Here is a 24,548-nt window from a genome sequence, read left to right as displayed (position 1 = left end):
GATACAGATATATATCTGATACACACAGAGCTGTTTGTCACCACAGAGCAAAATGCAACGATGGACATGTATGTGTCACATGTTTATATTCATACATACAACAACCAAACTGTTTTATAAATATATTGTATTTTTTATTCAGGCATGTAGCACATTGACATCAGTTAAAATCTCCAGTCTCCACAGTGATGTTTGACAAAAACAGTTTTCACTGCTTGATTTCAGACTTTCTCTTCACAGAGTTTTGATCTAACAGGCCTCATAGTTTTCTCCTCAGTTGTGTTCAGATCACACTGTGCTGCCTCTTCCTGTCAAACAGCTGATCTGTACCACACTCACTCCTCCACTGCTGCACACCTCCATCTATCTGTGGTCTGTCTGGACAGTCAAAGTCAGATCAAACTAGCAAGACACAGAGTGAGAGAGAGACATGAGAGTAAAAATAAAACAAAGCTCACGTGTTTAGTCATGTGACTGACACTTTTTTCAATAAGAAAATGTTAACTCCTCCCAGCCAAACACAAAAGGACACAGCAGCAGATGAATATGATGAAGCATCAGTTCCTCTCTGAACCACTCTGAGTCTATCTGCTGGCAGTATAAAGAACACGAGTCTCCACTTCTCTCTCTGATTCAGGCCTCCTGCTTCTTATTGTTGTTGGAAACAAACTCAGGTCTGCATCCTTCAGCTCATCACAGTCCAGATTCTGTAAAGAGCACACAGTTACACACGTCACATTAGTCGAGCAGGAAGGTCATTCGCCTTTTTGTAATCCTCAAGACATCTGGTAAACAAATTATGACGTTCCCAAGTCATCACATTGTTCCAGGGGTCTGTTTGGTGGCCATCTTTGATTTCTAAGAAAAACTGAAAATTATAACTTTTGAACTAGACATCAGACAAATGTCACCAGTTTTCTATGTAATGTATATTAACAAGTTTGGTGTATTGACAGTTAAGACAAAGGCCTTTAACGTGCAAAATATGTTTACATATATACCAAATTATACAAACTATGTAAACTGAATGAGGTAAAACTGAGAGTCATCAGTGAAAAATGATGAAATATGAATCTATTTTCTTTGTATGTTTTGTAGAATTAGGTAGACAGGTCGCTAATCATGCCAAGGTGAAAGAGAAACAAGAGAGATAATGTTAAAACATGTAACATTAAATAATAAAACTTGATTCACCTCAGTCTGACGTGGATTCTTTTCTTCACTGGCAGCTGAATGACAGAGACAATATGTTTCATTAGACACTCATTACTGGCAATCACTTTCTCTAAACTTAGCTGTCATTAAATTTTGGCTAAAAGCTATTTTCCACCATCATACTGACACATTTATGCAGAATGTATATAAACCATCAACCAAAAATGAGACGAAGTACTCCTGAAGTACCTGACTGAAGTTTCCAGACTGTAACAACCAGACCAATCATGAGCGTTCCAGAGAGAACGCCCAGGATCACACTCATCAGCTTTGTTATTCTGTCAGACCCACCTAAATAAAGACCATTAAATTAGATTTAATTCTTTTATAGAAACTTGAGACCTGGATAAAATTAAAATGGACCAAACTGAATTTAGTGTAACAGTTTCACATTCAAACATTTGATCATCTGCACAATGAAAGAAATCTTGATGAGAATCTTACTTGTACTCTTGTTGTCCACGTCATCATGTGGCTCATCACTGCCTTTTAAAGACATTGAGATAAAATTAGTCCTGATTTTATTTCAACAGATTTGCATCACAATCACATTTGGTCTACGTTTATAGACGGTTTGTTGTCTGTGTTGTTCTCAGAGAAATATGAAAATTCAGTGTAAACATAAATGCAGAATACGAAAAGATAGACAAGAGTTTAGAATGATCTTACCTTCAACTTTTAAATGAATCACCCTGTGAACTGGACCTCCATCTATGTTAACTCCGCAGAAATACAGTCCAGAGTCAGATAAATCCACTTGTTTGATTTTCAGAGAGACAGTGGAGATGTTGGAGCTCATTTCAAACTTTCCGTTTTGAAATTCACTGGAGTAAGTAACAAGACCATCACGGTCCATGACAGAGATACGACTTGTGTTGGTTTTGTCGACCAGTCTGAACCAGAATATCACAGACTCATAGTCGACCATCTGGTTACACAGCAGAGTGACGTTTTGTCCAGGTTGGACTTCCACAGTCTGAGACTCAGAAAGTGACATAGAGATCCAGCCTGAAACACACAGCAGAGAAAATAAAAGATTTACTCATAACTCAACAAAAGAAACATGAACAATAAGTTTAAAATAAGTGAATAGTTTCAGTTCTGGTGGTTTGGAGTCACCAAAGTTCTAAATGTAGTTGAGATGAATTCAGTGTCAGTACTCACTGAAGCTGCAGAGACTTAAAGCTGTTATCAAGGTAAAGTTCTTCATGCTGCGTGTGTCTGTAGCTCTGCAACGTCCACAACTGAACTGAGCTCCAGTGAGGCTGCGTTCAACGTAAAGAGGTGGGCTGTTCCTCATTCGCCTCTCTTGTTGATCAAACTGGCCACAGACATGCTTTCAGAAAAAAAAAAAGTGTTGATGCAGGATGTTGTTATTCTATGACAGTTATGTGACAACACTTTTTCAACGGGAGTCAAACTCCTGAAGACAAGACACTTCATTTTAATTAGACAGTTTTGGATCTTAATGACACTTTGTCATTGTTTAAATCATCACTTTGTTATCTAACTTTGTTGATAGAGGGCAACTGAATGCAGAACATGCCTCTCTTGACTCCGTGTTCAAATGATGGTTCAGTAAGCTCAGCATAGAGTGCCTCAGTTAAACTGCTTCTGGTGGACCACCGTGGGACCTACATATGCACAGTTGTCTATGGTGAGAGACAGATTATCTTTTCATGGCTTTTAAATGCCAGAAATCACACATATGATGTTTTAAAGAGTATTTTTCAAATCAAGACAGACGCCGTTCATTGTAAAACTGTTGATGTATAAGACTGAATATGCGCAATTAGAAAGGCTACACACCCAGATGTCGTGTAAGTGATGTAATGACTTTCTCTCTCTAAAAGCTAATGTTAGCTGCTGAAGCTACGATGCCTGTGTGGTTTCATACACAACAACACAACACAACAGTGACTACAACAAGCCTACCACAAACTGGGACTTAAAATGAAATGTTTTAAATGACAAAAAAACATTTGTGTATATCATGGCACAGTTCAAACAGAATCAGAAAATAATGTAAATTCTGCAATCTGTCTCAAAAATTGCAAAAGGCCTATTTTAATAACATCATAAGGTGTGTTTTTCAGAAGTTATAGCAACCAGCAAGCACCAGTTAGTAGGAAATGCACTGTGACCTTGAATACAGTATTTCTCTGCCTATGAACATTGTTGGAAATATTTAGGATAATGTATGTACACAGCTGAGCAAAATATATAACATCAATCTAGCATTTATATACATTTTAATGCAGAAATGTTGCATGTTATAACTTTAAATAGCATATGTGCTAAGCCTATGTATATTGAAAAGAAAATCAAATTTTGAAAAATGCGGGGGGACCTCTCAAAGTAGGTGTGAGCAAAATGTTCGCTAACTAGCAGGCTAATCTATATAAATCATTAGCTAGCTAGTTAGCTTGCTTTTTGCTAATATTAGCTAGCTAGTTAGGTAATGTTTTCCTGCCATTAGCTAATGTAAGATGTGACATATATCGTTGACCAAGGTACCATGTTTCCTCAACTGTTATTGGAGCGTAGACCAAACAGAGGTGGGACTTAGGAGAAGTCAAAATACAGTATAAACATAAATGATTGGCTACCAAAAGAGAAAACTTCAGGATTAGAATTTTGTCTTCAACATTTCAGTGTATCACACTGAGGCTGAATATGAAGTCTTAAATGAGAACTTGAACAAAAGGAGCAGTGACACTATTTGAAACTAGTTACAGATAACATAAGATTTGGTTTAGAACAAGTACCAGTTTTCTTTGAAAACATTTGGGTCTTTGTCGTGTGTGGTTATGATGCAGAGAGCTGAAGGCTGATCTTCCTCTGGTTGAGACTTCATTAATAATACAGACACCTCAATGATAGACAGTGCTGTTTGTCACCACAGATGGGAAGATAGTCAAATATTTTTGTCTTTATAGATACTTCTGATTATCAGTTTTCAAATACACTGTGATTTAAATTTGGACATTTAGTATGTGGAAGTGATGCTATGAGGTCAGTCACACAGGATGTAGATGAACTTTATGTTTTTTAAAGCCTTTTCAAAATGTCTTGTCAAGGCTTTTATTGTCCCTGTCACACATGTAAAGTCAACCAACGTTCACTGCTTCCTTTCAGATTCTTTTATTAGAAAGCTTTGATCTAACAGGCCTCAGATCAGACTGTGCTGCCTCTTCCTGTTAAACAAGTGATGTCAGCGTCACTCACTCCTCCACTGCTGCTGACGTCCGTGTAACCTTCATTATAAGACCTAACTCTAACTCAACCTGAGCAGTCATCACTGTCCACACTGGATCCCTAATCATATGTTTTCTTTTGGCTAAATAGAAATAAAATTTTGAGAACTGAAGCTCTGCAGTAGAAAGACACTTGTGAATGAATGAACATCAGATCTTTATTGCAAAATGAAAAGTTTTGACAAAAGTGATTATTGCTCTCATCAAGAAGCCACACAAAAGCATCAAAGCATATTGAACTGATCCAGCATCAGTTCCAGTCTCCTCCTGAGTCTATCTGGTGGCAGCATAAACAACGTTTGGCTCCAGCTCTCTTCTTTTTGCTTTTGATTGAAATGTCACTGCAGCGTAGTTCAGGTCATCAGAGCCCACATTCTGTGAAAAGAGTATTTACAGTCTTAATGTGGAGACTGGACATGATTTTATTAATTCACACAATATAACCTGACATATACTCTATATTTGATGCCAATATTCATTGGTAAAATTCATTTAATAATACAAATAATAAACAAATGTACTTGATACTATGTCTTTGTCCATAATGCCATTTTTTATGTAGAGTCGTCTGTTTTATGACAACCTGACATTAATCCAGTCAATATTGTCCTTGTTATGACAACTTTACATTATCGCTCTTATTGAAACTGTTTAGCTTCATGTTTTCACATGACATTAAACTGTCATATCTGGTTGGTTTTGACCCTGGCCGTCATGAGAGGATTATAAGTGTGGACTGTGGATTTGTCATAAAAATGTCATTAAGTTTTATTACACTGTTAAATGCTTTTGTAACATTGTCATGAATAATTTCCTGAATTTCAATGAAAGTGGTACCATTTAGACTTGATGTTATTAAATGTTAGAAGGCCAGTTTGACAACAGAGCAAGTGCCATGGTGATTTAGCTTACAGAACTAGCTAATGTGCCAATAGTTAGGTAGTTTACTGCTAAAGTCAACCAACTGCTTTCTGCTATTATCAGTAGTTAGCTAGTTAGCTCACTTAGTCTTGGAGATAGTCTCCTTATTAGTTGACTCAGCCCTGTCCCTGTCAAACTTGGTCAGACTTAGCAAGATGCTAAAGTACTTGGTTAAGTTTAGGAAAAGATCATGGTTTGGTTTAAAATAAGTACAAGACTTCATCACAAGACTTAATGAAGAACTTGAAACTTTGAATAACATTGACTTTTGGTTTTACAGGGGACTCAAACCCTCCTGGATGAGAGTCCTGTGTTTGTTTGAACCATCCAACCACCACACCTCCTCCATACGACGTCCTCACTCTATATACTACATCACCTGACAATATTTTCATAGGAAAGCTCAGTGTATCACCTGAATGGATAATTAGACACTGGCGTATTAACTGAACGCAATTTCAAAGAAGAGGATGCACTGCAATATTTCAGGAACAAAACAATATTAGCTGATCCAGACATTCCCAGTTGTTTTTCTTCAGTCACCGTCAAACAATATATAAAAATAAATTCAGTAAACTAAAAAGTAAAATGGGACTCACCTCACTGTCCTCTAGATTCTGTTCTTCTTTGTGAGCTAAGTGACAGACACAAAATATCTGGTCAGTTTATTGATCTGTTTAGTATTTTTCCAGGATGTCAAAACCAAATCTAAGACAGACACAGAAGCTCTGAAAACATACCTGTCTGAAGTTTCCTGATTTTAACAACCAGAGCAATGATGACCATTACAAGGAGAACAGTCAGAGCACCCAGGATCACACTCATCAGCTTTGCTATTCCTTCTGACTCTTCTACAAGAAAGATCATAAAGTTAGACTCTCGTTTTCCCTTTTAAGACTTGAGACCTGGCTAAAATCAAAATGGAACAAACTAAATTCAAGTTCAACTGTTTCACATCATCTGCACAATGAAAAAATCTTTAGGAGAATCTTACTTGTACTCTTGCTGTCCATGTCATCATGTGGCTCATTGCTTCCTTTTAAATAAATGAAAATAAAATTAGTCTTGATTTAGTTTTGACAGGTTCGCATTATAGTGTAGTGTTGGGTCGATCAGAAATGTTTCATCCAAAACGTATCTTTTAAGTGAATTAGCTGAAATAAATTGCTTCCTGGAATGATCTGTTCTCATTCAGTTTTGAATAAATGTGCAGGGATTCATGAACGACCACCTTCATGTCATTAGTCAGTGATCTGAACTGAAGGCTCAGCCCTATTTAAGGTTCGTAAGTGAAGCTCACTAACCAGTATAAACCACTCACAGTGGTCCAGTCAATTACTCGACCATTTGGTGAACAAATCTTTTGAATTAATGTTTTTAACAGTAAAACAGTTTGACTGTTTTCCAATAACTTTGTTGAATTCAAAAGTACAGTGCTGCTGGTACCTGGTGTTTCCTGAAAGTGTCAGTTATTTTTTTAATTTTTACAGAATTTCCATGTTCCATTTCAATTAAAAAAAATAAACTAACAGAATAAATGCATTAATCTCTTACTCTGGTATTTACCATGAGAGATAATGGTGTCTGGAAGCCAAAGGTCAAATTGAGCAAATGATAGCACTTTGGCGGGTGATTCTAGTGATTTGGTACGCTGGAAAGAACCGTTTCTCCCATCACTATCATGATCACATTTTGTCTTTGTTTATAGCCATTTTGTTGCCTGTGTTGTTAGGAGACAAAATGAAAATGTAGTACAAACATAAATGGCCAAGAAATGGGTACTAAACACAAACAAGACTTTAGAATGATCTTACCTTCAACATTTAAAAACATCACACTGAAAGTTGGACCTCCACTTCTGTAAAATCCACAGAAATACTGTCCAGAGTCAGATGAATCAACAAAGTTGATGGTGAGAGAGACAGAAGAGGTGTTGTGTCTCATTTTAAACTTTCCATTGTCAAATCCCTCGCAGTATGAAATGGCATTAACACTACTCATAACAGAGATACAGCTTGGGTTGGTTCTGCCGATCAGTCTGAACCAGAATATCAGAGGTTGATATTGGGTCATTGTGTTGTTACACAGCAGAGTGACTTCTTGTCCACGCTGAGCGTCCACAGTCTGAAACTCAGAAAGTGACACAGAGATCCAGCCTGAAACACACAGCAGAAAAACTCAACAACAGAAACATGAACAATAAGTTTAAAATAAGTGAATAGTTTCAGTTGTGGTGGTTTGGAGTCACCAAAGTTCTAAATGTAGTTGAGATGAATTCAGTGTCAGTACTCACTGAAGCTGCAGAGACTTAAAGCTGTTATCAAGGTAAAGTTCTTCATGCTGCGTGTGTCTGTAGCTCTGCAACGTCCACAACTGAACTGAGCTCCAGTGAGGCTGCGTTCAACGTAAAGAGGTGGGCTGTTCCTCATTCGCCTCTCTTGTTGATCAAACTGGCCACAGACATGCTTTCAGGAAAAAAAAAAAGTGTTGATGCAGAATGTTAACTCAGTCTCTCTCTCTCTGTGTTATTTGACAATACTCTTACAACAGAAGTCAATATTCAAACATTAGATGATCTGTACAGTGAAAGATGTCATCATGTGACTCATTGTTCCCTCAGTCTTTTGCATCATAATGACATTTTGTCAGTGTTTAAATAGACATTTTGTTGCCTGTGCTGTTAGAAGACAACTGACCCTTTCAACATGCTTTGGTCTCCTCAACAGACACCTCACCTCCCCAATATCACTGAGGAAGTTCTTCATGCTGCGTGTGTCTGTAGATCTGCGACGTCCACAACTGAACTGAGCTCCAGTGAGGCTGCATTCAACGTCAAGAGGTGGGCTGTTCTTTAGCTGCTTATCCTGTTGATCAGAGAGATCAGACTCACATGCTTTCAGGAAAAGAAGTGTTAACACTGAATGTTAACGATTGTTAAGGTATTTTTCAGACCTTGTGATTTGACAATACATTTATAACAGAAGTCACTAAAATATTTTATGGACTAGCCTCTTCTGGAAAACAGGGCTCCGTTTTTGTAAGTGATGACCTTTCAGTAGTCTTTATGTTGCCTATGGTTTGTTGTGTAGAAGCATTGGGCTTCACACATGAATGTTTTCTTACTTTTCCTTTGTATTTGTTCTAAAACAAAGCAGGCAGTGGAGGTTGTGAAAAATTGACTGACAGCCAAATCTGTTCTTACCTACCTGAGTACGCCGATTGATTTGAAATTGGATGTGCATGCCAGGAAATTTGCTATTAGTATAAGGAAACACCCTAATAAATATATGTGAGGACAGCAGAGTTAAGTGCTGCACGCAAACTGCAAAGCAAAAAGCCACATCTGACACGTGATGTTGAAAGAAGAAAAGGAAGGAAAAGGAAATGACACTGATGAACAACAAGAAGAAAAAATAACCTTTGAACAGACATGGAGGAACACATTATAGTGATTTCCGGAGGATTCTCTGTTGTGGAGGTGCAGCCAGGTCGTGCCACCCTCTGTGGAGGGACAACGGATGTGGAGACGGTGCCTTGAGGTGCACACGGGAACAGTGGATCACCAAACTCTCTGTAGAAGGCCAGGAAAGCGGCAGCAGTCAGTGCTTCCAGATGAGTGGGGATCATTTTGTCTCTGATCTAAGTTGAGCTCCAAAATGGTACACAGGTTTTGAAGAATCTCTCAGTAATAACATTTTAACATTTTTTATAGTAAGTATTAAAGTAAGTAAGTAAGCCACCTGACTTTTGTACAGACAGACTTATAAGTGTTCTGTAGCATTCTTAAAATTTTAAATTTTGAGGCCTAAGAACAAAATGGAAATTCAAAGACTTTGATGAACGCCACAAATTAAATTAAACTATTACTCACCAGTGACACAAATGAAACTTTGGGGAAAAAAGGACACAATCGTGGTTACCTGTCAAATACGGGTGGTGGTACTTTGTGTTTGTTCTGCTTAAACCTTAGATTTTTATCATGGTTGACTTATGGGGAAACTCCGTCCTGCTTTCCTTGTTTCTTTTTTTTAAATGCAAACACTCAGCCAGGGTGGCGTGGTGGTGCAGTGGTTAGCACTGCTGCCTCACAGCAAGAAGGTCCTGGGTCTGCTTGGGTTCTTTCTGGGTTCTCCGGCTTCCTCCCACAGTCCAAAGACATGCATGCTAGGTTAACTGGTGACTTTAAATTGCCCATAGGTGTGAATGTGGGTGTGAGTGGTTGTCTGTCTCTGTGTGTCTGTGTGATGAACTGGCGACTTGTCCAGGGTGTACGCTGCCTTTCACCCAATGTCAGCTGGGATAGGCTCCAGCAGCCCGCGACCCTTCGGGAACAAGCGGTTACTCCCTCAGCAACCAAAACCAGCGACGTCCCACAAAAGGAGTCCAATCCTCTAATAATCTCAGCTGGGACATGTATACGAGTGGTGACATTACAACTCTCACAAGCTCTTTGCTTTAATAGTCTAAAAACAGCATAAACTCACAAAACTGTCAAGAAAGAAAATACTCACCTTAAAATGCTTTACCTCTGCGGAGAGAACAGCCCTGCTGTGAACTCTGCACACACCACAGTAACCATAATGGAAGAACAAATAATCTTTTTATTTCTCTGTTGTTAAAACAGGTTTGCTAAACAATGTGTAATGTAATCATGAAGGTGTAGGCATGAGAAGAAAAATGTTGCCTATGTCCCCTGCTGATGTTGTGATCTTTATACACTATTTTTTACATTTGTTTGCTCAGATTGATAAATGTTTGCTTTGGTGTGGAAACAGTAGCCTCATGGTGTTATTTAGCCTCTATGAAATATTGACAATATTAACTGTCTGTAAGAGTAATAGTAGAATAACATGCAATAGACATGCACATTTATATGTGCTGACATGTTTATACAGCAGTGTACACCAAAAAACAGCTTCCTCAAAAGCCACTGTGTAATTGTGCATTATCAAAGTGGGCAAATCTATGTGGCTCTAGAGGCTTTGACTTTTCTCAGCAGTGTTCACTGCTTTGCTTCAAGTTCTTTCATTAGAAAGCTTTGATCTAACAGGCCTCGTGACTTTCATACAGTTGTGTTCAGACCACACTGTGCTTCCTCTTCCTGTCTAACGAGTGATGTGAAACTCACCCACTCAACTGGGGCAGACGTCCATCTGACCCTCTTTATAAAACAACATGGACGGTCATCATTGTCCTGACTGGTTCCTCCATCAAACACCAATCATATGTTCTTTTGTTAAATCGACTATGACCAAGAGAAATACATTTCTGAGAGTTGAAGCATCAGATCTTTATTGCAAAAAGCTTTGACAAGAGTGTTTTTTGTTACATAAAAGCATCAAAACATGTTGATATGACAGTTACAGCATCCAGCATCTATCTGGTGGCAGCATAAACAACGTTTGGCTCCAGCTCTCTTCTTTTTGCTTTTGGTTGAAATGTCACTGCAGCGTAGTTCAGGTCATCAGAGCCCACGTTCTGTGAAAGGAACACTTACAGTCTCAGAGTGATGACTTGACATTACTTTAACAATCTTAAATGATTGATTTTAACAGCTGTGTACTGCAAACCCTACAGGGAGTCCTACTGCAACTTTGTGATATGATTGCTGTCATTGCTGTATGGCCTGGCTCAGGTTAAACCCCGACATGAACAAATACATAGAGAGAATAACTGTCACCGAACATGACCTTGCCATCCTAGGAAAAAAGATGGTGTGCGGGAAGCTTCTGTAGTCCCATTTTAAGGTTAATATATCACGTGCACCAGTACTGCACTGGTATCACCCTATATATGTATTTATTAGGAACAGTCCTTTAGTGCTTTCTAATAGACCAACCCTGTCGCAGCTCAAACAAGCTTTGCCTTTCTGTAATGCTACTTCTTGTTACTTATCGACCCATATATACCCTGTACAAATATATGCATATATAGACATATATCTGTATTTCAGGGAAAGTTAACATTAGCTAATACAATACAGTCACTGCTGCTCTTTGGTCTCTCTCTGTTATATAATGTATGAAAGTAAATGTTAAAATCTAACTCACCTCACGTTGCTCTGGATTCTGTTCCTCTGTATCAGCTAAATGACAGAAACAAAACATTGATTATTGTCTAGAAGCATTTTTCCAGCATATTGACACAACTTTAAGAGTATTTCCAGTAGCAACTAGGGATGCCACAGTGAGGATTGACAGCACTTGTGTTACCGACCACACCAGACAAGAAAACATATAAGTAATGACAGTGATTAGATTGCCTACTCTGATTTTCAACATTAGATCTTTAGATGTTCTGCAGAGTGAGAGCTGCAGCTCCGTGATGTGCTGTCAGTTCACATCCACTCAGCTGCAGTCGAGTGTTCAGAGCTGGATGAGGAATGAGAGGAAAACAGCCTGCAGAGCCCAAATCTTTTCACAAGTAACACGATGAATGAAGGGTTTATTTCGACCAAACCAGAGCTGGTGATTGTTGGAAGAGTGGACAGACTAACAAAGGACGGTTTTGGTGAGTTTTGCACATTTTTCTGTCGAGTTTAAATGACGGGTTTTTTACGCTGAGTTAGCAAGCCAATCAAAGCTTGTCCTAGTTTGTTGAATGGAAAAAACCTGAATTCAGAAACTGTACTGTTGTATATTCCTGTATAAGGAAAAATAAGTGTTAGACCCTTTAATTTATTGACACATTGTGGGTTTATCTTGTTTATTGGAAGTAGCAAATGTAAGTATAGTGAACTTGCACGCATCTCTGAGCTGAGACCTGGGAGGAGGTGGGAGGGGGATGAATTATGGTGGCTGGTTGGAAAATTTGAAAACATGCAACAACTGTAGCTAACATCCACAGATGAGTTGTAAAATAATGCTAACGTTAAGGACACAGCGGTTGTAATGGTAGCTTCTGGTCAAGACTACCTTGGTTTAACCCAGTTAGCCTTAATTTTAACACTGTAGTACCAGCTAACACCTTCGTGACAACAACAGAAAACTCACTTTTAAGTTTGCCTGCATTCCACGACTCTTTGGTGATTTTGTTTCTCTGTTTAATTGCCCCTCCAGCAGAGTTTAGTCTGTATGACATCCACAGGTTGATAAGCAACCTCTGTGCCCACAGTGTACCAAGGGGAAGTTTGTATTCGACTCCTTCTACTGATAAGAATGGCTGTGGAACATTCAAATTAAAACTAACTTCACTGTGGTCTATAGTATTAAGTTTGAAATCTGACTGCTGCTCCTCTCTGCTAAAATTGTTGCATCCATCGTCTGACTAAAAATTGATTCGACTAGACGGGGGCAGTGAGCAAACATTGTTAAACACTGGCAACACCTACTACTATGGAAACAAAACCAAATGTAAGACAGACACAGAAACTCTGAAAAAGTACCTGTCTGAAGTTTCCTGATTTTAACAACCAGACCAACAATCACCATTACGAGGAGAACAGTCTGAGCGCCCAGGATCACACTCGTCAGTGTTGTTATTCCGTCGGACTCTTCTACATGAAAGATCATAAAATTAGACTTAAACTTGGAAATGACTGACAAGTTGCACTATGAAAGAATTTGGAAAAATCTTACTTTTAGATTTGTTGTCCACGTCATCATGTGGCTCATCACTGCCTTTTAAAGAAATGTAAGATAAAAGTAGTCCTGATATTGTTTGATGTGCTTTCAAATGATAAAAGCCATTTTGTTGTGTGCAGGATGTTGTTTTAAGACAATATTTAATTTTTCAGTAGAAGCAGAACAATAAATAGGAAAAACAAAAATGCTGACCAAAAGACACAGAAGAAAAAAGCTTAACTTACCTCCAATGTTTAAATCAAACACACTAAAAATTGGACGTCCTTTTGTGTAAAATCCACAGAAATACAGTCCAGAATCAGATAAATCCACTTGTTTGATATTGAGAAAAAGCGTGGTCATGTTTGAGCTCATTTCAAATTTGCCATTTTGAACTCCATCACAGAAATCAACGTTACTCTTCAAACTGTACATAACAGAGATACAGCTGATCTTGGTCCTGTTAACCAGTCTGACCCAGAATGCCGGAGAGTCATACTGGGACAAATTGGTGCACAGCAATAGGACGTCTTCACCGGTCTGAACCTCCACGGTCTGAAACTCAGAACCTGAGACAGAGAACCAGCCTGAAACACACAGCAGACGAAAAGAGATTCACTTCTCTTAAAGAATCATGAAGATAAACAACATTTCTTAATAAAAGGTAGAGAATCAGTATTAAGTAAATATGTTACACTCATGGCAAGTTGAACATATAATAATAAACTTACTTACAGAGAAATAAAGCTGTTATGAAGGTTATGAAGTTCATTATATGTGTGTGTATGACTGGAGCTCTGCGATGGCCGTAAAGAGTATGACCCAGGAAGAGTGATCTCAATATAAAGAGCAGAGGCGGATCTACGGGTGGGCCTGGAAGTGCACAGGCCCACCCAGACTGACACCCAATCACCCAATCAGATTCATGTAAAAACAAAAACGTAATAAATTATGATAAAATCATCCATGTTGACTGCATTGTTTGATGCTTCTGTCTTTTAAAGGGGAAGTACTTGATACTTGTCAAAACGCACTAAAAGAACCTGACTCTTGTGTTTTGAAGAAGAAAGAAAGAACGAAAGAACACGTAAAAGAAAAAAACTGCCTCGATGCTCCCACCACAAACTTGTTTTGATTTTGGAGCATCACATGAAGACTAGAGCTTTGAAAGGGTGTGAATATGGACAGATGTGCCAACCTGAAAAAAAAAAAATCACAATTTATCATCATGAATCATAATGTTACTGTACAGGTCTGTGGTTTACACACTGCAGACTAGAGTTGCTCTTATAGAGACTGATGGACAGACAGTTGCTCGTCTCCTCCGTCTCTGTGCTGCATTATTGTAAAGCATGATGAACTGAAATTTCCAGGTGCTGTCTCTCCTTCATCTCCTCTGTGTATTTCAGTGATCAGTTTGCTGTCTACTGGAATCTAAAACGTCCTCACTGATGTAAATTGTCAGAGTGAGAGTGATGTAAATTATCCTGCTGCTGGAATAAAAAAACACTGTGTAGTCACTGGATAGAGTGGCTTGAAAAAAAAGTTTTTCCCTGCATATCACCAACTCTATGAGCTACAGTGGCACAACAGTGAGGACTGCGCCGTGTACGGCACTGTCCAAGGTGCTGATCCTGCACTCAGAGCACAGAAGCTGTGTCTCTGTCTCCACCGTGCACAGCAGTGTGAAGATCTGCGCTTTTAAATAAACAGATTTTTTTTTCAAAGTGTGTTCCTCATTTTTGAATAGCAGCAAAACAATAAATGTTCATGAAAGACATGAGCTCTGTCTCATTCTCACCCTCTTTTTCCCTTCATGTTTGAACAGTTGATTTTAACAGAACAGTGGTCCACATGTGGACGTCTAAACTATCTTCTTTTTAGCCTGGTGTTTTTGCTGCACTGTGCAGGAATAAGAATGGTTTCCACAGTTTCAGGATTTAACCTTTATTGTGGTGCTCTGAGCAAAAATCAGCTGAGATCGCACTGGACGTGTGGCTGTGCACACAGCTGCAGGAGCATATGTGTTTGAAAGGGACAGACAGAGAGGGGGACAGGAAGGTAGAAGATGGACTTTTGCGCACAATGGTTCTGGAAGTCATTAATAACTTTGCTCCAGCTGCTGTGGGTGGACCACATCACTAGTAGCTACTCTCATAAAAGGTTACATCTTGGATTTATTATTGTTTTATTTCTTCTTTTGTGCATAGGTAGTCATTCATCTGACATGTTTGTATTCTGACATGAATACTCAGTCCACCCATTAACCATGTTCTGTATCCATCACTGATAAAGAGGCAGGCTGCTTTTTATTGCTTATCCTGTTGCTAAAACTGACTATATAAATGCTTTTAGGAAAATAAGAACTGATGAAACAAATGTATTTTTCAGAAAAATGTTTCATAATAAAATTCACACAAAAGTATATACAGTAAAATGAATAAATGTGTCGAAGAAGAAGAGGAAAACACAGCACTTTGCATATATCATGACCACATCAGGTTATGGTGACAGCAGACTAAGCAGCGTATTCCAGGCGTCCCTCTCCACAGAAATCCTTTCCAGTTCCTCCAAGGGGACCCCACAGCATTCCCCGGTCATATGGGACATTAAATCCCTCTAGTGAGTTCTGGGTCTACTCCTGGGTCTCCTCTCAGTTGGACATGGTCCTGAAAACCTCCAGAGAAATCATCCAGGAGGCATCCTTATCAGACACCTCAACCACCTCCTTTAAACACAGAGCTTGGAGCTCATCACCCTAACTAAGATTGAACCCAGCTATCCTAAGAAGGAAACTCATTACAGCCACTTGTATCTATGACCTCAGTTCTTTTGGTCACTACATGACCATAGCTCAGGTTTGGAACATAGCTTGACTGGAAAATGAAAAGCTTTGCTTTCAGGCTCAGCTTTCTTTTTACCACATTACCTTGGGCTTGTAGGTACTGACTTTCATTCTGGCCATTTGACACTCAGCGGCACACTACACAGGTGCATACTGAAGGACACGGTCTGATGAAGCCAACGTCATCTGAAAAAAACAGTTCTGAGGTTCCCAAACAGGACACTCAGACTTTGTGCCGAGGATATGGACACACCTCTCATTTTGGTTATGTAAAGACTGGATGGCTCATAATAACAGTCCCAGTACCCCACCCCTCTTTACCCACATGTGAGGTGAAGCTCCCCAGCTTGACTATAGAGTCCAAAATGTCACCCAGAGACTCCAAGAAGGCTGGGTACTCTGAACTGCTGTTTTTGGTGCGTAAGCACAAATGACAGTCAGAGCCCACTCCCTGTCGATCACAGTCTCATAGAGGCGACCTTCTTGTTCCCTGGGGCGAAATAAAACACAGCAGCACTAAGCCCAGGGCTTATGTTTCTGTCAGCTTACACTGAGCCCTTTATATCTTCAGTCCTCGCCATGTTGCAGTACCACAAAGCAGACAAACCAAACACTAGCTCTAGACAGGCCATTTCACATTTTTCATGAGTTTCGCTGGCTGGATTCTCCTACATACTTGGAAGGAGAGGATAAGATGAGGTGTTTGCAATCTACAACCACCTGTAACCTCCTGTAACAGTCTTCAGTCTCTCTGAAGCTGATGCTCTGACTTGATTTGACTTGGAAGCAAGATAGGAGTGTGTTTGTTTGTTTGACAGAAGCTCAGTTACTTAGTTTGTGTAAAGTGAAGTGTGAAGTAGTGAAACAGTGTCTGAAGGGGCTGATTTATATTTTAAGCAGCGTGTTCTTGCTGCACCTGCTAGGCCTTTGATGTGTGCGGTTATGGCGGGAAACCAGTCTTCCTGTGGTTGCTGCTGGTTGCCTGCTGGTTAGTTTCTACACTTTGTTTTTCCAAAACATCTGTACAAATATAGCATTTTTCGTTCATCATGATTTTCACCATGTTGCGCTCAGACACCACTGCTGTCTTTTCTTGTCAAACGTGTACCTTACTCCTCCACTGTGTCAAACTCACTGTGTCAAAGGTGAAAGGATGGTTTTGTCAAGTCAAGTTTATTCTTAAAGCACATTTAAAACAACAAATGCAGTCCAAGGTTCTTTACAAAGAGGTTAAGCAGGTGAGAATAAATAGAAACACAGGAATTATCATGTGAAACTACAGACATAAATTGATATATATGATCATTTAAAGTAGCATAGAATATATTGATAAAATCACAAGAAAAACAGCATGAACAAACAGCAAATTACATTAAAATATAAATAAATAAATAAAAAAACAGTGTGGTGAGCCATGTCTCTATGATGAGAAGGAATTTTAAGGTATCAGTGGAGGGGGAAGATAAAATAAGATATTCCTTTATTAGTCTCACAGTGGTGAAGGTTTACACTGAAAATGCTCGGGAAAGGAAGAGAAGGTGAAAATAAAGAAGCAACAAAATAAAACAAACTAAAACAAAATAAAACAACTCAAGAAACTCATCTCACAAAAGGTGTAAATTTGTCATATATACCAGAACATTAAATCAAAATCACCTTTCATCCGGTGACAGGAGAGAGTTACACTTAAGGACTTCATTATTCAGCTCTGTGTTCAACGCTGCCTCTGCTGGCCAGAAGACATATTGCTGTGATAGTATTAAAACAGATTGCCTACTGTCATTTTTCAACCTAGCTAAAAAGATATAACCCTAATCCTGCCATTCAGGGAGTTTATATTTTTAACTTTCCTACAATGATAAATTTCCAAAGGCCCTGAATGACTGAAACCTCCAGGCTTTGTGAAATGTTCATCCAGGAATGTAATACAGTTTGTGGTCTGGTAGTCCTGGATCGATGAGTCTTTCTAGTTGCAGCCTAAATGAGGTTCAGTTTCCACTTCTTTATTGTTTTTAGATGGAAGATCAATGCATCAATCTATGAGTTCAGATTCTGAAAAAGAAAAAGAGTCAGATGATTTTTACACTTGAAGCGATTGCTTATTCATAGAAGCTTCTGTTCAGACATATTGATTGTGCAGCAGTGTTGTGCATGAACAAACTAACAGAGTGTGTTCATTGAATGTGCTCATGTTTTTGGTGAACTGCGTGGATCACTTACCAATGCTTAAGTTGTCTACTGATAGAAAAGTATGGGAAGAAGTGTTGATGTTACAAAGATACAGACACCCAAAATTTGAGGATCTCAATTTCATCTGTCAATGTCTCTCCACCAGTCTTGCAGCAAGTGCAGCAAGGCACTTAAGACAAATGAGTGACATGTGAGTCGCATGAAATCTGTTCACGCTGAGGTCACATTACATTCAAATCAAGCTTGTAGCTGATTCGGGATCACATATGACAGTGGCCCAAATCGGAATTTAAATAATCAGATTCCATGTGATTTGTGCTGTTCACACAGTCATGAAAAAAACAGCTGTTGGTCACATATGAGCAAAAGAAAAATCAGATTTGGACCACTTCTTGTTGCAAATTGTTGTTAATAACTATAGATATTTTGGCCATTAAAATGATAAACGTGAATATTGAGCACCATTTACTCTGACATCTTTATGTAGACTCCAGTGTCCCTGGTAAGATGTTCTATTTAAAAGACATTTTTAATAAAACATAAGAAATTAGCGTGAACCAGTTTGTTTTATTCTGTGTGACAGAACTGAGTGAGCTCTTGTGAAGTGTGAACTTGCACAACACTGTTGCTAAGCAGCAGGTTCGGATACTGTCAAGAAGATGTGCAAAACCAACAGAAACAAAACGGCCATCCAACGGTACCTCTTTGCCTCATTTTGATAACGAGGACAATGATGACTTTAGTGAGAACAATGGTCACACCGCTCAGGATCACACTAATCAGGTTTGTTATTTCACCAGACTCTCCTACAAGAAAGGTGAACCATGAATTAGTTAAACTGTGACATGTTTTTGAGGGAAATGCTTTTCTTGTTCTTATCTGTTATTGACTTGAGATCTCGCTAACACTTATAAATGATCTTATTCTATCAGCTGACAAATTCTAATCTGCGTAGTAAATCGTAGTGAGGTTAGGGAGGATGTTTAGCTTACCTTGCATGTTGTCATGATGTTCACTTTGACCTTTAAGGATGATGATGTCAAAATTATTTATGTTATTTACCTTATTTTGATAGAATACCATGAGATCCTTTATGTTAGCAGCTACATGACACCTCAACATTCTTACCTTGAACCTTTAAATATGTTGCACTGACAATGACTGAGTATCTGTTTATGTGGAATCCACAGAAATACAACCCAGCGTCAGACAAATCCACGTGCCTGATTTTGAGAAAGACAGTGGAGACGTTGGATCTCATTTCAAATTTGCCATTTTCTGCTCCGCTGCAGAATGAAGGGGCCTCAACAGAAGAGTACATGGAGGAAATACAGCGGGGCTGCGTTCTGTCGGCCAGTCTGAACCAGATGATCTGGGAGGGAGAGCTGGAAAAGTTGGAGCACAGCAGCGTGACTCCTTCACCTGACCGGACCTCTGCAGTCTGAGACTCAGAAGCAGAGACAGAGATCCGGCCTGAAACACACAGCAGAGAGGTTCAACAAACACACAAAAAGATCTGAGCAGCTTTAAATTTACACACAAGTTAGCCACATAGCACACTTTTAACCCCAGTACTTACTGAGACTGCAGAAGAGTGAAGCTGTTATCGCTGTGAAGATCATCATTGTGCGGACGATTGACTTGCTGCAATCACTGAGCTCCAGGAAGAAGGTTCAAAGAGGAAGGTGGGTTTTTCTATGTTTACTGACCACACAGTAACACGCCACACAGTGACACACCACACCACACCAACAATCATACCACTGACACACAGTGTTCTAGTTTCTCAGCAGCACAAAGATCAACTATATGACAGTTTGCATTGTCTGGCATTTTAATACTCGTTGGTGCAGACGTATGAGGATAGACACCAACAGATACAAGCTACACTCACATTAAATTAAAGGGATACCAATGTGGTCTTTTTCTACATTATAGTCAGTATATTAGCTACTGTAGATGCCAGCTGGCACATCCATAGTTAGGAGAAGCAGAGTGACTCACCAACACAGAAACAAAGCAATGTCCTGCTGTGGGCGTGGTCAGCAAGAAAAGGTATTTGAGCTACTTGAGAAAGGTCCTCCAGATAAAAATAAATTTCAGTTTAAGTAGTTCTGTGTGGTAAAATGACTCATTTCACCCATGAAGTTTGGTTGGTTTGGGGAGAGCGAAATTTGGCTTCTGTAACAGCAGTTTCCTATCAGAAAAGGCGTCACTACAAATAGGTTACACACTGCTGTCTGCTCCTGTGACCAATATAATAAACAGCTCTCAACATTTTCTGCCATTTTATAAAAGCCCAACCTACATTTTTTAATCAGTGATTAACAATATTTGGGGAAGAAATGGTCAAAAAAGGATTCAAGTTAAACTTTATTGAAATAAAGGTGAACATGATGAGATCAGCAAACTCTTGTTTGTTTATTTCCCCTACAGAAATCATATTCATTCAACTTTGTTTCACTCTGTTTATTTCCTGGTCATCCACACCCCCCTTGCAGTCTCTCCACACTCACCCCAGAGGGCCTCACCCCTGAGTTTGGGAACCATTTGTGTCAGGTATCTGAGTTTCAGTCATCTGGCTGCACACTGCATTTCTTTCTGCAAGCAGAATGCTGATGCTTAAAGGTAAAAGAGAGAAATGAGTGTGAGAAAACTGGCTTGTGTCGTCTGTGCAGAAGCTGACCGTTCAAGAAGAGATGGATGTACGGCTGATCAGATACAAAGTAATATAACTTCTACATATAGAAGAAAAATATCCTCACAGTTTGAGAGAAAACAGAAACGCTTTCGTGTGAAAGTAGCAGAGCTTTTGTTGCTTGTGGTTTTAATGCTGAGAGCTGAGGGCCAGTCTTCCTGTGGCTTTCGTGCAGACTGATAAACAAAGTGTTTTCACCGTAGTGGAAAATCACTTGGGGGAGGGGGCACAGGGCTTGTTGTAACCACAGTCAGAGCAGAAAGCTGCCGCTTTATAATTTTCATCTTTACGTTCACCAACAATGGAGACAACTATAAACATTTAAAGAGTCAGTATTTTCCATCAGATGCAGTAAAATACGTTCTTGTGGAAACATTATTGTACTTTAGTGTATGGTTTATCCTAAACCTAAGTAGGTGATGTCACTCACCCGTCCCTGCTTTCAGATTGTCCTTAAAAGGACATTTGGCAGTGTCTTTACAGGCTCCTCCTCTATCAAATCTTTTAACATGTCTTTCTTTTTTTTATTTTGGGCTGGACCGCGGCAAAGCTGGGGGCTGGCACTATGAACAAGTAGCAACATTGATTGGTTGAGTGTTGGAATTTCCCCATTGGTCGGAGCTCTGTCAGCATGAATAGGCGTGAACAGTCCTGTCTTAAGCTCAGATGGTGTACAGCTATACCTGCTTTTATGATAATAGCATGGAAAAAATGCTAAAGACAATTAAAACACCTTAAAACCACAGGTCTCCCAGGAATAGAAACCATGGGATGAGCAACAAACAGTAATAATCATCTGATTGTGTTTTCTCTTGTGATATTTTTTTTCCACCATGGTGAAAAATCATGATGACATGACACCTGCGAGTTAGTTCAGGCAGTCCACTCGAGCTGCACCCCTAATCACATGTGACACGCCTCACTCTCTGTAATACATACATAACACACCCGTCCAGTCTTGCAGTCTATTTAAACTGCTAAAATCTCCCATCTCTCCCTCCACCTGTCAGTGTCATTGCTTAATTAAGGTTAATAATAGTAGCATTGCTCTTTGTCTTCTTTGAAAACAGCAGGTTGCTCAGTGTTTGTGGTCATGGCTGAAGCCTTCCTGTGGCGCTGACTTTATTTTCCACTCATACAGACAATGATTGTAACCACAGAGGGCTGGTTTATTCCATCATTATTTATTTGTTTCACTCTTTTCCAGTCATGCAAATGCAGTTGATAGAATTTAGTCAAAAGCAAGTAGCTAAGTTTTCATAGTTTGTTTTTTATAAGCTTTGACTTAAAAGGCCTTTCACCTCAGTTGTACTCAGACCACACGCTGCTGTCTCTTCCTGTAAACTGATGTGTGGCTCGCTCACCACCCCTCCCCCTAACAGACACTTTGACTCCCCTTATGAGCAAGTTTGACACAAACAACAAAGACAAAGCCTTTGCCTGAGAGAGAGATAGAAAGAAACATTAGCAAGAAAATACAAACTGACCATGAATATTTAAAAAAATTTGCAACTGACTACTGCCACCTACTACCCACATGTATGCATGTGTGTAGAGGCAGATTAATATGATAAAACATCAGTTACAGTTGCTTCCTGAGTCTATCTGCTGGCAGTATAAATAACATGAGTCTCCACTTGTCTCTCAGATGCAGGCCTCCTGTTTCTTATTGCCTTTGGGAGGAACATCATTCCCGCAAAGTTCACGTCATCAGAGCCCAGATTCTGTAAATCAAGATTATTCAGTGTCATATACTGTATATCAATGTAATTTAGTTTTTCAGGAAGTAGCACAGGAGCACAATACAAAACTGATGAAAAACAAACTAGTTTGTAGGACTTTAATGCAAGAAGGCTGAATCTTTAAGTTGTGTTCCAGCCACATACTGCACAGAACACTGGTTTGCACCAAAAAGGCACAACCTGAACTAAGATTAAAGGTATACTATGCAGGATTTGATAGTTGCTGTTTGTGACACCATTCAAGACACCATTCAAACTTGCTCTGTCTGTAAGTTGTGTCCTCACTCTGCTCTGTCTGTATGTTGTGTCCTCAGTTTGCTCTGCCTGTGTGCTGTACCCTCTCTACCCTGTGCTGTGCAGTGGAGTCTATATGTTGGTTTTAGGTAAAATTCTGCATAGGCTCATCCTTGTTTAGCTAGGGTCATTTAAAAAGATGAAACAGACAGTGTCTTGACAGTTCCTGGATTTCTAATCCTGGATTTGAAGAGCAGCTGACTAATGATTTAAACCAAAGATGAATATCAATTCATACTACCATTAAATATCATCCAGAATAATTAGTACTTCACTGTGTTTCCTTCAGGATGCAATTTTTCATCAGCAACAGAAATACAGAATTAAAATCATAACACAGTTTATATAAGTGATTGATGAACTCACCTTGTTTCTTTCTGGCTGCACTCCTTCATTTACTGCTAAATGGCAGAAGACAAAAAAATCTGATTAGTTCATTATTACTGATCAAAAACTTTAGTTTGGATTTGTCCATCATGTTCACACAGTTTAAAAGATTATGTGCCACAAATTATACATTTGTTGTACCTGTCTGAAGTTTCCTGATTTTAACAGCCAGAACAATGATGACTATAGTGAGGAAAACAGTCACACCACCCAGGATCACAGTGATTAGGTTTGTCATTTCATCAGGCTTCTCTACAAAAGAAGGTAGAATTACACACTGCCTTTTAATCGTGTGGCTTTATGGCTCTATGGTAACTTGAAAAACAAAAATAATCTTAAGAGAGGACAGGAGAACCTTACTCTGAGAGCTATGATCCACTTCATCATCAGATTCACCATCACCTTTGAATCAGAGATGAGAATGAAATAATGTTTGAGATACAGTGTAAATCTGATGGGAAAAGAATATTTTCAAAGAGGCTTGAATCTTACCTTGAACATTTAAAAGTGTTGCAGTGGAAATGACAGTGTGTCCCTTTCTATAACATCCACAGAAATACAGTCCAGAGTCTGATAAATCCACTGGCTTGATTTTAAGAAAGATGGTGGACGTGTTGGAGCTCATTTCAAACTTTCCTCTTTGAAATCCATCACAGAATGAAGCTTCACCATCAGAGCCATACATAGAGGCGATACAGTGGGGCTTGGTTCTGTTGATCATTCTGAACCAGTCGACCTGCGTTGGAATACTGGACGGGTTGGAGCACATCAGTGTGACTTCTTGACCAGACTGAACGTCCACATACTGAGACTCAGAACCTGAGACAGAGATCCAGCCTGAAACACACAGCAGAGACAACAAGAGATTTACTCTTCAGCTGATAAACCAACACAAATATGAAAAACTTTGAATTGTGTTAGCTCCTCAGAATAATTCAATGGCTCTACTTACTGAGGCTGCAGAGAAGGAAAGCTTTTATCAAGGCGAAGATCATCATTGTGCGTCTAACTGTGTCACATCTAGGGCACTTATAATTGTAAAGGGGCTTTCGTTGGAAGGGGGCGGGGTATTGAAGAGTTAAATCAAGGAAGTTCAAGTCTGTCCTCACTGAACATCTGTATGTGATGCCATTTAAGACAAAGAATTTCTGATGTAACAGTTCCTCTGCCACTCTTGTTTTATTGAGCCGTCATTCAGCACATCCTCACATTATTACCACACATGTTAATTATCATTAACAGTCTGATACGGCAGCTGAGACATGCATAAAGCTCATACAAGTTTGTTGTACCAAATAAGCAAGTAAAACAAAAACAGATGCACATTATAAAAGTGCTTTTGTTGCCTAAATGTAACCAAAATTATACTTCCCAAAGTGAACCTGAACTGTGGTATTAAAGCTCTCATAAAACGGCTAGACGAGTGCGTATTGCTCA

At 39.2% G+C, this 24,548-nt stretch overlaps 5 protein-coding genes across 6 annotated transcripts; all 5 read right to left on the bottom strand.

Moving 5' to 3' along the window:
- Positions 1–143: 143 nt before the first annotated feature.
- Positions 144–2,425, bottom strand: LOC146306155 (uncharacterized). The gene is made up of 6 exons (XM_084713217.1): positions 2,380–2,425; positions 1,885–2,223; positions 1,660–1,701; positions 1,405–1,506; positions 1,195–1,229; positions 144–707 (listed from the first exon to the last, which is right to left on the bottom strand). The coding sequence occupies exons 1-6, from the start codon at positions 2,423–2,425 to the stop codon at positions 585–587; spliced, it is 687 nt and encodes a 228-aa protein (XP_084569343.1). The 3' UTR covers positions 144–584.
- Positions 2,426–4,745: 2,320 nt separating this feature from the next.
- Positions 4,746–7,833, bottom strand: LOC146306154 (uncharacterized). Its single transcript, XM_084713216.1, has 6 exons — positions 7,687–7,833; positions 7,208–7,549; positions 6,388–6,429; positions 6,134–6,244; positions 5,993–6,027; positions 4,746–4,847 (listed from the first exon to the last, which is right to left on the bottom strand). Exons 1-6 carry the CDS (start codon positions 7,820–7,822, stop codon positions 4,746–4,748), a joined length of 768 nt encoding a protein of 255 aa, XP_084569342.1. The 5' UTR covers positions 7,823–7,833.
- A 2,876-nt stretch (positions 7,834–10,709) lies between these two features.
- Positions 10,710–16,381, bottom strand: LOC146306153 (uncharacterized). The gene is made up of 7 exons (XM_084713184.1): positions 16,350–16,381; positions 16,107–16,207; positions 13,201–13,542; positions 12,971–13,012; positions 12,778–12,888; positions 11,444–11,478; positions 10,710–10,871 (listed from the first exon to the last, which is right to left on the bottom strand). Exons 1-7 carry the CDS (start codon positions 16,379–16,381, stop codon positions 10,770–10,772), a joined length of 765 nt encoding a protein of 254 aa, XP_084569310.1. The 3' UTR covers positions 10,710–10,769.
- A 1,040-nt stretch (positions 16,382–17,421) lies between these two features.
- LOC146306152 (uncharacterized) lies at positions 17,422–19,713 on the bottom strand. Its single transcript, XM_084713218.1, has 4 exons — positions 19,119–19,713; positions 18,983–19,012; positions 18,692–18,796; positions 17,422–17,852 (listed from the first exon to the last, which is right to left on the bottom strand). The coding sequence occupies exons 1-4, from the start codon at positions 19,309–19,311 to the stop codon at positions 17,833–17,835; spliced, it is 348 nt and encodes a 115-aa protein (XP_084569344.1). The 5' UTR covers positions 19,312–19,713; the 3' UTR covers positions 17,422–17,832.
- Positions 19,714–21,770: 2,057 nt separating this feature from the next.
- Positions 21,771–24,109, bottom strand: LOC146306151 (T-cell surface glycoprotein CD8 beta chain-like). 2 transcript variants are annotated; one of them, XM_084712724.1, is made up of 6 exons: positions 24,064–24,109; positions 23,604–23,948; positions 23,472–23,513; positions 23,253–23,363; positions 23,075–23,125; positions 21,771–22,414 (listed from the first exon to the last, which is right to left on the bottom strand). In XM_084712724.1, the coding sequence occupies exons 1-6, from the start codon at positions 24,107–24,109 to the stop codon at positions 22,290–22,292; spliced, it is 720 nt and encodes a 239-aa protein (XP_084568850.1). In that variant the 3' UTR covers positions 21,771–22,289. The 2 variants fall into 2 exon arrangements, with proteins under 2 accessions (XP_084568850.1, XP_084568851.1); XM_084712725.1 differs by having other exon boundaries at positions 21,771–22,412; positions 23,091–23,125.
- Positions 24,110–24,548: the final 439 nt, after the last annotated feature.

This window comes from Lutjanus erythropterus, chromosome 23, assembly GCF_056507025.1.
Source record: "Lutjanus erythropterus isolate fLutEry1 chromosome 23, fLutEry1.hap2, whole genome shotgun sequence".
NCBI classification, from domain to species: Eukaryota; Metazoa; Chordata; class Actinopteri; order Lutjaniformes; family Lutjanidae; genus Lutjanus; species Lutjanus erythropterus.
This window is presented reverse-complemented; position numbering and strand designations above follow the sequence as displayed.

What these genes read in the sequence shown, in the direction of transcription:
- LOC146306151 (XM_084712724.1), bottom strand. Translation starts at nt 24,109, where the DNA reads ATGATGATCTTCGCCTTGATAAAAGCTTTCCTTCTCTGCAGCCTCA. An exon ending in AACACTTTTAAATGTTCAAG is followed by an intron (nt 23,514 to 23,603) that starts GTAAGATTCAAG and finishes TCTGATTCAAAG; the next exon opens with GTGATGGTGAATCTGATGAT. An exon ending in AGTGGATCATAGCTCTCAGA is followed by an intron (nt 23,364 to 23,471) that starts GTAAGGTTCTCC and finishes CTTCTTTTGTAG; the next exon opens with AGAAGCCTGATGAAATGACA.
- LOC146306154 (XM_084713216.1), bottom strand. Translation starts at nt 7,822, where the DNA reads ATGAGGAACAGCCCACCTCTTTACGTTGAACGCAGCCTCACTGGAGCT. An exon ending in GATGTTTTTAAATGTTGAAG is followed by an intron (nt 6,430 to 7,207) that starts GTAAGATCATTC and finishes TTTATTTAAAAG; the next exon opens with GAAGCAATGAGCCACATGAT. An exon ending in CATGGACAGCAAGAGTACAA is followed by an intron (nt 6,245 to 6,387) that starts GTAAGATTCTCC and finishes TCTTTCTTGTAG; the next exon opens with AAGAGTCAGAAGGAATAGCA.
- LOC146306152 (XM_084713218.1), bottom strand. Translation starts at nt 19,311, where the DNA reads ATGTACTCTTCTGTTGAGGCCCCTTCATTCTGCAGCGGAGCAGAAAAT. An exon ending in ACATCATGACAACATGCAAG is followed by an intron (nt 18,797 to 18,982) that starts GTAAGCTAAACA and finishes CCTTTCTTGTAG; the next exon opens with GAGAGTCTGGTGAAATAACA. An exon ending in TATCAAAATGAGGCAAAGAG is followed by an intron (nt 17,853 to 18,691) that starts GTACCGTTGGAT and finishes TTTCTTTTTCAG; the next exon opens with AATCTGAACTCATAGATTGA.
- LOC146306155 (XM_084713217.1), bottom strand. Translation starts at nt 2,425, where the DNA reads ATGAAGAACTTTACCTTGATAACAGCTTTAAGTCTCTGCAGCTTCA. An exon ending in GATTCATTTAAAAGTTGAAG is followed by an intron (nt 1,702 to 1,884) that starts GTAAGATCATTC and finishes TGTCTTTAAAAG; the next exon opens with GCAGTGATGAGCCACATGAT. An exon ending in AGAATCCACGTCAGACTGAG is followed by an intron (nt 708 to 1,194) that starts GTGAATCAAGTT and finishes TGCTCTTTACAG; the next exon opens with AATCTGGACTGTGATGAGCT.
- LOC146306153 (XM_084713184.1), bottom strand. Translation starts at nt 16,381, where the DNA reads ATGGCGAGGACTGAAGATATAAAGGGCTCAGT. An exon ending in GTTTGATTTAAACATTGGAG is followed by an intron (nt 13,013 to 13,200) that starts GTAAGTTAAGCT and finishes TTTCTTTAAAAG; the next exon opens with GCAGTGATGAGCCACATGAT. An exon ending in AATCAGGAAACTTCAGACAG is followed by an intron (nt 11,479 to 12,777) that starts GTACTTTTTCAG and finishes TCTGTCATTTAG; the next exon opens with CTGATACAGAGGAACAGAAT.